This window comes from Trichomycterus rosablanca, chromosome 2, assembly GCF_030014385.1.
Source record: "Trichomycterus rosablanca isolate fTriRos1 chromosome 2, fTriRos1.hap1, whole genome shotgun sequence".
Classification (NCBI taxonomy): Eukaryota; Metazoa; Chordata; class Actinopteri; order Siluriformes; family Trichomycteridae; genus Trichomycterus; species Trichomycterus rosablanca.
In genome coordinates, this window is record NC_085989.1 from 27,259,043 (window position 1) to 27,271,550 (window position 12,508).

General features: G+C 35.7%; 1 protein-coding gene across 1 annotated transcript; it reads right to left on the reverse strand.

Annotated features, from left to right (window-relative positions):
- Positions 1–240: 240 nt before the first annotated feature.
- On the reverse strand, positions 241–12,380 carry LOC134307663 (protein naked cuticle homolog 2-like). The gene is made up of 10 exons (XM_062990561.1): positions 12,262–12,380; positions 11,756–11,782; positions 11,576–11,658; positions 4,800–4,860; positions 3,743–3,834; positions 3,551–3,646; positions 2,708–2,840; positions 2,535–2,601; positions 1,592–1,719; positions 241–1,055 (listed from the first exon to the last, which is right to left on the reverse strand). Exons 1-10 carry the CDS (start codon positions 12,284–12,286, stop codon positions 646–648), a joined length of 1,122 nt encoding a protein of 373 aa, XP_062846631.1. The 5' UTR covers positions 12,287–12,380; the 3' UTR covers positions 241–645.
- Positions 12,381–12,508: the final 128 nt, after the last annotated feature.

Sequence of the window (12,508 nt, forward strand, 5' to 3'; positions counted from 1 at the left end):
TAAATTAAGCATTACAATTACCGAGGTTCTACATTATTTTCCATTAAGTAATTTTTAAAGATTTGGTGTCATTTAAATTAATACAGCTTAAAAATCAAACATAGCAGTGCTCATTAAGAATGAATACAAATGCTACACAAATTATATATATTGTTTTATTGTTGCAGTGTGCAAATACAAAACTCTTTAATATATATGTAGAAAACCAGTCTTCTGGCATTTTTAAAACAAGTCTTTGGTTTTTAAAGCAAGAGCAAAGTCAAATACTCTTGATTTTTTTTTAAATGCAATGTTTTCATCTATACCAATACAGAACTTTATTTATCTACAAATACATATAAAAACATATCATTCAAGTGAGGTGTCAGTACCAGAACCTACTAGTATCTCACAATGAGGGTTTAAAGGGATTTTAAAGTATTAGTATATTACTAGAAGCAGTTGTAGCAAAGTTTGTACAAATAGCAGTCAACATGCTTTTTTCTTTAAAGAATAGCAACAAGAAGCTGATTCTGGAAACAATTGCCCACATATATGTGCAAAACATGGTAGTTTACCAAATTTAAGGCTAAATATGTCTCAAAATATGTCACTCTCTTTGTTCCTTTCTTAATGTTTTTTTCCCTTTTTAGTTAAATGCTGCAGTCAGGATGAGTAGTAATGGTGGTGATGGTGATAATGATGGTGATGCTCATGAATATGATGGTGCTCATGAATATGATGGTGCTCATGCTGAGCAACTGAGGCTGTCGTGGCATCACGATATCCGGAATGGGCATGTTTACTGTGGATATCATGCAAAGATTTCTGCTGCTGAGGAGGACAACACCAGCGGACTGGGTGATGCTCATTCATTTTGTTGATCTTGGTAGTGCCCCCTCCACTTCCCATAGACTTACTGCGACTTCGCAGGGACCTGAGGACTGGAATGCTACGTCCATTATATTTCCCAGGGCTGCAGTGATTTAACTGGGGCCATCGATGATGGGTCTGAGGGGCAACATGTGCATGACTAGCCTGGCACTGCTCCTCAACAGCTGACTGTGCGGTGTTGTCTGAAATAATATTGAATTAAGTCTTTACTTAATACTTTTAAACAGCTGTTTGAGTACACGAAAAATGTGTCAATTCAAGCATGCTAGCTCTAGCTTTTCATTTTATCAAGTTGGGATATTTTGTAAAATGGAATAAAAACAAAACAATGTGAACTGTTAATTCTCTTAAAACTTTTGCTTATCTAACAAAAGTATTTCATTTAAACTGTTTTCATAAAACATTTAAAGCATTCTTTTTTCCAGATTGTTGTGCCTCAACAAAAGAGCAATTTTTATGTAGAACTTGTGGAGCGGAAACTGCCAACATGTGTGCAGCGTACGTAGGACATTCTTTAAGACAGAAAAGCAACCCACTTGACTTGAAGCTCATTAAAAAAATTCCCAGCCTTCCTGTGTGTCTATTTGAACATGTATCCTATTTTAATTATTTTTTAAATACAAATGACAGGATATTTTTACACAGCAAACATTATAAGCTTTGTTGAACCAACCATTGAAAGCTTTATTGTATGATGGTGCACTTATAAAAATCATACCTGTTTCAGATCTGGAGCTGTAGTTTTCAGTCCCAGCAAGGTCCAAATAGTGGTTTCTGTGTTCTGTATTCTCATTAAGGTGAGAGAGATTCTTCTCTGAACTGTTAGACTGGTCTCTATCCAGGCCCCTGTCAGGGTTGAAAAATAGTTTTTATATCATCTAGTATACTGTTGCAGTGAATATTTTGCAACTGTGTCATTGGAGTAAAAAAATTCATTTGGATTGGAATTTTAAATCAAAATCAGGTACAGACTGCAAACAGAAAAGCCAGCAACTGTCTTGCAAGGAAGCCATGATAGACCTACTTCCACCAGCTCAATGAGGCACTGAGAGTAAAAGGAACAAACACAATCACCTGCACCTCCATGACCCACTGTTGACCATTATTGGCATGGCAGGTGGGCATGATACTGTAATTTGCTACAAAACCTTTTACAGTTTGTTTGTTTATTAGTATTTTAACATCATGTTTTACACTTTGGATACATTCATGACAGGAACGGTAGTTACTCATTACACAAGGTTCATCAGTTCACACAAGGTTATATCAAACACAGTCATGGACAATTTAGTATCTCCAATTCACCTCACTTGCATGTCTTTGGACTGTGGGAGGAAACCGGAGCTCCTGGAGGAAACCCACCCAGACACGGAGAGAACATGCAAACTCCACACAGACCTGTTACAGAAATGTGTGTGTGTGTGTGTGTGAGTGTGTGAGAGAGAGAGAGAGAGAGAGAGAAAGAGAGAGAGAGAGAGAGAGAGAGAGAGAGAGAGAGAGAGAGAGAGAGAGAGAGAGAGAGAGAGAGAGAGAGAGAGAGAGAGTTTTTGCTAAATGTACGTATTGTAATTTCTCTTCCTTTGTTCAGAATTGCTACATGACCTCTGTAAATAACATGGGCAAAGTTTTACTTTAGGATTCATACTAATTTGTGAGTTGACCTGATATGTGTTGGCCACTGTTTCTCCAGTTGGTCACTCTTGTTCAGAAGATTCCCAGAATCCCAATCTAAAAGGCGAGTAAAGTTCCTCCTGGTTAATACCTTCAACCTTTATGTTAAAACATGTTCATTTGTTATATTGTGTATACAGCTTAATGTGCTGGGAAAAGTTACCTTTTTTGATGTCGCTGCATAATAAGGGAGTGAAAGTCAGTCTGACCCTTAGAGTTTGGTTGTCACAAAGTGCAGATTGCTTTATTGACGCTTCCACCACCTCATAGATTGTATGCATTAAACTTGACATGCCCTGTGCCATAAAACCACAGTTACATACACAATCTGACAGACTGTGCAGTTATTTTCAGAGCTATAATGGAGTAGCTAATTGTCAGAGTATCAAAATGGGTTTCATTAAAATAACTTTTTTTTATCAGAATGGATTAATTTGGATTAATGTACAGGATAAACAAGAAAATATTTTTGATGAACATGACAGTGTAACTACATTAAGGATGAAAAACCAATATTAAGAAGTCAAACATTATAAAAAATACTTAATCATCTAAATGTACATTTATACTGGAATTTCATAGAACAGATAATGGAAGAATTATCAGCCATTGTAGGCAAACGTAAACACAGATAATATATACACTGCAATATTATATATGACTGGTGTATTTATGTTGCATATATATTTGTCACTATATATACTGCTTTCACTTCAGAACTGTGCAAGTCAATTAAGTGAAGTGCAAAAATCACTTACAACCCCAAATCACAAAAAGTTGGGACAGTATGAAAAATGCAAATTAATTTATGGCTGTAGAAGAAGGGTAAGGGTACGGGTACTGGGCTGGCCTGCCTGGCCTGTCCCCAATATAGAATGTACAGAGAATTTTAAAACAAAACCCCGTCCTGTTGCACACATTATGGTGTGTTTGCAGGAAGAGTGGGACAATCATTAACTGGACACATAGATACTGTACACATCATTAGCACTATCACAGCTGTTACCTTTTTCGATACACTGCCGCTGTTGTCAAAATCATACAAAGTAAACACCCATTCTTGATGATTTTCCTCTCTGTATGGACCATCACACTTCATGTCCTGTTGGAAAATAAAAAGCAAGCATTTATCACATTAACAGCACATTCAGTGCAGTAGTAGTTACTATACTAAACGTACTACATGGTGCATGCTTACATTGACATTTGCATTCAGTCTTAATGTATTTCTATTTTCTGGAAAGATTTTGTGACTTTGGTATTCAGCATTTTTCTCTGGGGGTAACATCACTGCAAGTAAAAAAAGAAGAACAAATAAGTGTTAAAAGAATGTATTTATACATATATTTAACATTCAAATAATTTTTTATATAACATCCAAACATTGTTTCTGAAAGCCGTCAGTTGGAAATAATAAGAAATAGTAGGATACATTGACTGACTAAATGGATAAACTGTGATGAATGTCTGTAGTGTAGGAAACATTTCATTAAGAAAGTGCCATTTAGACATTTAAATTGGCTCAAACTGTCAGCAACGAACAGCTTCCAAGCTTATTAAAATGACAATAATGTAACGTTTTTCTTTAAATTAGAATTATGACTACTGTATCATGTAATTTTTATTGTACATGAAATAAAACATTCTGATCATATTTCCACATTATAACAAGTGCATTGTTTTACAGTTTCAGTATTTAAAAACACGTTAAACTCATACCTGTGCCCAGCATGGCATAGTAATAAGGTTACCAGTAACAGAAAGTCCAGGTAAATATTCAAAATATCCGAGTGCTAAATTGGACCTACAGTTTTCAAACTGTTGAGAATAGTGTTGACATTTAGCTTAATTAGGAAACCTGGTAAAAGAAAAAAATAGGAAGGAATGTTCTTTTTGGCCATGCTGTTTTTATTGTATTCAATTTGTGGGACATACAATCTGGGTATAATAATTGTCACTATAATAAGCTAATATTTTAAATAAATGTATAATTCTTAAGATATGTACACTAATGATAACCACACAAAAACTATATATAAATACTCATCTATATAAATAAGACAAAGGTACAGTAAACTAAGCAATTTACATTTAGATTTTACATTTGTACTTTAGGTTTAAACATTTTCTTTGCATATATTCAGTATTTGTAATTATTATCTCTATTTATCACATGCAAAGTTTCTGGAGGGACAAAAAAAGGTTCTAAATCGTTTGATTATTCCATCAGCTCTAACCAAGGTTTCTGAGCTTACCCTCGAGAGGGCAGTCATAATCCAAGAAGAGGTCGTCTCTTATTTCTGCACTACACTTATCCTGCAATGAAAGAAGAAAGAGAGTAAAAAAGACTAAGAAATATAAGTAAAATTTTTACAAAAACATCTGTTATTGGCCTGGTCGGTCTGTCTGGCAGAAATACAAATGGATGAGAGAACTGAAGCAGGCTGCACATCTGTAGAGGGTTGTATTAGTATCTAGGTCAAACACGCACAGCTCCAGCAGTTCTTTTAAATGTGCTCCAACTTTAGACTTTTCTAAAATAATAGTCAGAAATAATTCTTTAGTGCATCTACACAAAAGCACCAGGCTCCCAAAAGTCTTTGCCAACACTCATTGCTTCTTATATAACATAAAGCTATAAAAAACAGTCAAAAATGTAATAAAAGACATCAGACACTTTAGGACACAAACATGCATACAAACCCTGCTACACTTGATATGTTTAGATGTTTAATCAGCCCCCAAATGTATCCACCATGGAGAGGGGAACAGCTTCATTCTTTACACTCCTGTGGTCTCGAGCACAATTGTTTCCAGACGCTTTGTCCTGTTACTGTTAACAAGAGGAAGTGAAGCAGCCTACGCCACAAAACAGCTCAAGATCTTTGCTAATCTCTCAGTTATAATTTGCTTCATGCACCTCAAACCAGAGCAGAAGGCCTTTCAAATTCCCTTTGGTCATGTAACACTGAAAGATGACCCTTCAGCCTCAGATTGGAATTATACAACACGAAGTGTGTGGTCTGGAGAGTTCCTGAACACAAGGGACATATTAAGTGATCCTTTTAAAAGCGCCAAGTATTTGTTAATGCCGTTACATGTGTACTATAGAAAGCATGCAGGCAAGACATCTTATTTGAGCAATACTTTGGAGGAAAATATAGTGAGTTTTTTTTGTTGTTGTTGCTTTTTTTGTTTTCTAGATCACTGAAAGATGGGCTATTGCAGTAAGTTATGTTTTTTTAAAAAGGCATTGGATGACTGAATTACTAAATATGTCAAGAAGAATCTACCACATTTAGAACTCATACACTGACATTAGGACCACCACAAAAAAAATGCTGTCAAGACAGCTCTGACCTGCCAAATCTTGGACTCCACAAGACATCTAAAGGAGTCCTGTGGCCTCTGATACCAATACATTACCATCAGGCTCCTTAACTTCTATATGTTCCGAGGTGCATCTTGCTGCCATCTTTTCCTTGGATTAACAATGTAGTGCCCTGCTGTCCACATGAACTAAGACCATGTGCAGTGCCATCCCATGTACGCTGGCATGCACATTTTTGCAGGGTGGTCTTAATGTGTTAGCTGTCATAAATATTAATATTTAGAGGATTCAAAAGTATTAAAAAAGGATATGCAAAAAAAGTAAGGAGTTATTTACTGTATGGTCAAATGTAAGTAAACATTCGACCATGAGCATGTCTCTTTCCTTGTAAATAATGTTCTCCATCAAGCCAAGTAATTCTTGATGCACTACTGCCAATAAGAAACACAAAGGCTAAGTACATGCATGCTTTTTCTGGCAATACTGCCTACACGTGTTTCCAGTCTATTCTTTCTGTTGTTCTTTGTGGTTAAAAATCAATGTTGCATGTTTATCTGTAATTTCTAATTACAGTGACATCCTCTGATTGCCATTGATAAATTTATACACAGCTTTAGTTCAAATAAATTCATTTGTATGGTGTTTTCACAACAATGACGTTATCACAAATACAGGTGATACAAATACAGTCTGTTTCAGGTGCAGTCACTACAGACACCTATGACATTCAGCAGTCATACAGGTTAGAATATAAGACATGTCTATGTCTATGGACATTAAGTCTGATACATATGCAGTCAGAACTGAAGAGAGGAGAAAGAAAGACATTAAGGCTCCTACCCAGGTGGTGGAATGAACTCTTTCTGTCCAAACAGCTGAGTCCCTTGTCATGTTCAAAAGATAACTAAAGAACTATCGCTTTACTATGTATTTTAATAGAAATTACCCTTGCACGCACTAATGCTTCTGTCTTCCAGGAAAAAAACACAACCCATGTGTTCTATCTATATATTTTTGTCCTTAAACTGTGCTAGACTATGGAAATAAGGTAAAACTTCTGTTAGTCACTTTGGATAAGAGCATCTGATAAATGCTGCATTTATCAATTTTTTAATTTAATCAAAACAAAAGAGGAACACTTGATTATATTAACATTACTTATAAAAAGTAAAAGGAAAGCAGAAACAGACTTGCACACACTACACACTTTTGCCAATATGAAGTTTGCCAATATGAAATAGCCACTCCTACAGTTTATGTTATTTTATATCATAATACCGTAACACAGTTGTATCTCAAAGGTTTGAGCATCTTGGACAATAAATAACATATTTTGCTGATGTTTTAGTTGAAAGAATCAAAACAATTTATACAGTTAAAAAATTTAAAACAAATGTGTTTTTTGTGTTACCTGCTTGCAAGTTGCTAATAAAAACTACCAGCTAAGGACAATTCCAAACAATTTTTTGGCTTTTCAGACCTTGTACCAAAGTTCTTCCAGCACACGATGTCCACTGTTTAAAATGCCATTAGGAAATAATATTCAGTAAAAAACTGTGGATGTAAAGAGATCAAGAAAACTCTCAGAAATGTTTGTATGCTGTCCAGAAAAAGAAAACAAATTCCCGTATTTTAACAATATGGGGGACACAATGACATGAAGGGAGGTTTGGGTGACACAGGAGTGTTGATGTTCATGAAAACATAATCATCAAACTGTACCCACAGTCTTATTAAAAAAGTCAACATCTAAAATACACAAAAATCAAGATACACCTGAGACATTTTGGAAACAAATGCCATGGACTGATAAGCTAAAAGTAAAACAATTTGGTCACAGTCAGTAAAAATGCTTGGGGGAAAAAGGGATTAGCATTTGATGACAAAAACATATTTGCCAGTTGTTTATCATGGAGGTGGATCTTTGCTTTGGGTTTGTGTGACAGCTAGTAGCACAGAAAGAACTAATTCTACTAAATATCAGTGAATTCAGGAAGCAAATGTCACTAAAATCTATAAAGTCAGTAAAGCTGAAAATATAGTCCACTATAAAAATTTCCAAAAAATGTTATGGCTGCAAGAATATCCAAGAATATCTTGGAACTACTAGCATTATGTAAAAACACTGGATATTTATTTATTTATTATTTATTAGGATTTTAAAGATTCATCAGTTTAATGTCAAACACAGCCATGGACAATTTTGTATCACCTATTCACCTCACTTGCATGTATTTAGACTGTGGGAGGAAACTGGAGCTCCCGGAGGAAACCCACACAGACACAAGGAAACATGCAAACTTCACACAGAAAGGACTCGGACCGCCCTACCTGGGGATCGAACCCAAGACCCTCTTGCTGTGAGGCGACAGTGCTACACACCGAGCAACCGTGCAGCCCAAAAAACACTGGGTAAATTGTAAAATTCCCAAAACTTTAAAAAGACTCGAGTTGGTATTTACAAGCTGTGATTTAGTTTTATTAAGTACTGACCTACAAACCTTATTTCCAAAAATGCTGGGACAATTTGTTACATGCAGAAACACCGCTAGTTCTCTGGGCCCTGAATTAATCTCAGATAGCTCAAAAGACCGTGAAGCTTTGTGCATGTTTACCACTGTGTTACATCACTTTTTCCATTAATTACACAGGCTAGTCAAGCACATACACCCTGTGTCTACACAGCCACACTTGTAAGTTATACAGCAGAGACCTGACATTGTTTTACATCACCTAAGATATCACCTTGAAAAGCATTATATACAACTTTGCATTAGTGGATTCTTGTTTTTATTGTATTTTACAAAATCTCCAAACTTTTAAGAAAATGGAGTTTGTAGTTACCATGCACAGTAGTTTTAGTGAAACCTATGGAAGGCTTTGGAATAGAATTTTCTTTAATTAAGTAAGTGTCATCTGTAAAAACATCTACCAAACATGAGGAATCTGCAACAACTTTAAATCATGCAATAAATAAACAGAGCAGCTTAATCTCTCCGAGACCCATACAATGAGGTCTGATAGAAAAGTGCAAGGACAGGATGTGACCATAAAACATATAGGTGCTTAACTGAAGCATAAATAAGGCAATAAACAAAGCCATTGAGTCATTACAGCCAAACTCCTACCACAATCTGTGTTCTAGGGACTTTCATGTGTGCTCAGATTACCAGTTTGGAAAAGGAGATGCTTTTTCTGCCCTAAGCCGGGTGTTACGAGGCCAGCCACCCCCACAAACCCTGATTTATTTCCACCACCCAGACACAATGCTCTCTGAACCCAATCGGAGTATTGGAACAGTGGTCTCCTTTGTCCATTTTAACTTCCTGTCACCAAACACCTGGACTGGAGCCTTATTACATGATGAGAGGATAAGAAAAAAAGCATGACAGTGCATCTTACTGAACCAAGGTAGCAAAGGGTATGGACCGGGCCCAAGCTACTAAAACATCCGATACTCTGTAGAATTATTCGTGGTGAATGGAATTGACGCTTTAGTGGTCATGCACTAAACTAACTAATTATTTGTACAAACATGTAAAAAAGATTTAAATTATCCTCCTAAATATTAAAAATGTAAAGATTTTTATAGTTCCTACACAGATTGTGCATAACATGGCACTGTTTTATGCTAGTGTTTATGCTTCTTCTGTCAAAGCAGAGATTTTGTGATGAATAGTGTCTTTGTAATTTTATTTAGTGTGTGTAGTTTAGCATTACTCACATTACTTTAGAGTGTTGATGGGAGGCTTTAAAGCAATACATGAGTGTTGAAAATATAGACTTTAAAACTAATCCATAAATCAATACATATGAATTTATATGATTTTAATTAGACAGCTGTGAATATAATTATTTTTGCTGAGATTTGTTTATTTTGTCTTTCGAGACTCTGTCAGGCAAACATTTAAGAGCTACAGTTTTACTTCCCAGCAACATAGCAAAAATAATTAACAGTTATCTCTAAGTTTTATTTTCATCTCTTTGCTGGCAAGGAAACAGTATAAAAGAGACAGGGTTGCGTTACCACCAAATCTGTTCCAGTGGTTTTAGGTCTACAGGTACCATGAGCTACACTCCGTAAGCTGGGATTTTAGTCTTGCTTGCTTATTGTTTTAACCATTTCAGTAAATATGTAACAGTTACCTCCAGAGCCAACCTCCCCACCTTTGAAGTGTGTCTGAGAGTGGAAAAAGGGTGAATCAGGGTTTCTTTCAGGTCCTCCAAGCTAACATCAAATGTTTTTGAGAGGCTGGCTCTTTTAAATGACACATGCTTTACAACACACACAAAATAATAAGCAGACAATAGGCAGACAAGAAACATTAAAATGCTAAACTGACAAGAACATTAAAGCATTAAGGTAGATTTACAGATAAACAACAGCCACACCATCTATTAAGAGGTATAAAATTATAAAAAATATGTATACTGAAATTTCTATTTAATTACAATTTCAAATGCACTCATTAAAGACTAAAAGTTGGTGTCTACTCCACCTAAAGTGCGGTGGAACCCTGCAAATAAAGTACAATGTAAAAGTGTGACTCAATTCTCAAGCCATCTGAAATTGTATCATACTCCTCAATTTATGCTTTAAGTCTCCTTAAAGCATAACTATTTTGAGTTGGTCCAGTTCATTAGTCAGAATTTTATAACACTACCATATAGTTACATGTTTGGTGACATTTTGGTCCAGATTTAAACAACGTACATGTACAACAAACATGAATGTTAACAGGGGCTAATCAACAAGACAGACCCCTGACAACCTACGCAGAGACATAAAGACTCCTCACCAACCCCAGGCTTGTCATCCCATCTGCCCAAGTTCACTCATTTTTAGTTCATCCAAAACCCTTTGTCATGCCACCCCTCCCACTAACTTCGCTTCTTCTTCCTCCTCCTCGAACCACTTACCCCCATTTTCCCAAGACAGCCCTTCTCTGTTTATAAAACCAGTACCAGATGTGCGGTGGAGTTGTGTTCAAAGACCCTGTTCTTTTGGCTACAAGCCACATGCATTTCACACTGTGATGAAAGTTCCAGGCTCTATTGAGAGAATAAGAGGGCAAGAAAGACAGGAAAAAGCACTAAATCCTTCTCAAGCACAGTTCAAAAACTGTGGCCTATATGGTCATGTCTAAAGTATAACTAATTTAGTTTAGAAGTTGATGGTACACCTAAAGAGTGGAAATGATATAACTTTACATGTCAGTTTATAACTTATGCCAGCAGTCAAAAGTGAATCACATGCAAAAGGTTTAAAGGTATAGTTTTTAAATGTTTGAATCATTGTGTGCAGCAATGTAAAGGCTTAATTTAATTAAGCATTGCCACCTAATCACACACTATAGTTTCTATCATTTAGAAATACCAAAAGCCTTCAGTTAAAGCAAACTGTATTAATTAAGGACTTCATACCATTCACATTTTTTTATTCAAATGTTTTTAAACATAAACTTATTTTAATCAAATTGTTTTAACAGCGGTTCTATAGATATTTCCACGTTATCTGTAAAAGTAAGAACAATAAAATATTGACCACTATTGCAACATCTTAAAATTTTTTGTTCATAAAATTAGGAACATTTTGCATTTTAAATATATTGTATTTTGGTTGTGATAGCTAAGCATGATGTCAGATAACTGTATGTAATAAAGTGAGGTGCTGAATGAACAGCTGCGCCATCGCTTTACCTGTTTGCTTCTGAATCGGTGTGATTCGCTGGGATGAACCGACTCTTTCTGCAAGTCATGAGTGGCCGTCGCTAACGTGCCACCTTAAATAGCAGTAATTTAATTCAAGTTATTTAATTTTTGGCAAAGTATCAGAAATAAACTCAGGAAACAAGGGTTAATCTAATGCGGTTTACTTACCCTCTGGACTTTCCCTGCGTTTACAAGCTAAAATCACAGAAAATGACAGCCCGTGAGGTACATAGAAATGGTTATTAACAGTTCACTGTATTCCGCACACTGCTTTAAGCGCCTCAGCGTCCAAAACAGTTTACAAATATTGTCAAATTCTATGTAAGTTAAAACAAATAAACACCAACGCTTACTCTATTTGTTATATGTAAGTAAATAATAAATAAGCGTGTACGAGCAGCAGCAGAGGAGAAACACTTGTCATGGAACTGGATAAACCGATCACTCAGTTTTGTATACATTTGTGTTAATACTACCTGTCTTGTGAAACAGTAAATACTGGCTTTTATACTGGTCGAAATTAAACAAAATAAGGCTGAAGTTAAGGCAAAACATCCAGTTAGTATTAGTCCAACTGCTGCCTCGTCACGTAAAATGTGTAAATAAACTAATGAAAGAGTTAAAGAATTGTTTACTTTAGGTCTATTATCAGATTACTGACAATAACATCTTACCATTTTTTGACTGTAATTGTCCCATGTTGCCAGGTCTCTTTTTAAAATGATTAGCCAGTTAGAAGTAGCTGATAAATCTTGTTTGCCATGACTAGATAGAAAGAACTTAGGACTAAGTCTTGGAACTAGCTCTCTATATGCTGTACATTAATATTCACATCAGCACTAAAGTTACTAGAGTTCCTCTGTGGGAATTTTTTACTGAGGAAGAACAAGAACAACCCCTACCCCCACCAAATGGACGCGC

Excerpts from the sequence above, each read along its gene's own strand:
- LOC134307663 (XM_062990561.1), bottom strand. The coding sequence starts at position 12,286 with ATGGGACAATTACAGTCAAAAAATG. Across the intron at positions 11,659-11,755 it reads ACGCAGGGAAAGTCCAGAGG|GTGGCACGTTAGCGACGGCC; the intron begins GTAAGTAAACCG and ends CTGCTATTTAAG. Across the intron at positions 3,835-4,799 it reads TTATGACTGCCCTCTCGAGG|TGATGTTACCCCCAGAGAAA; the intron begins GTAAGCTCAGAA and ends TTTTACTTGCAG.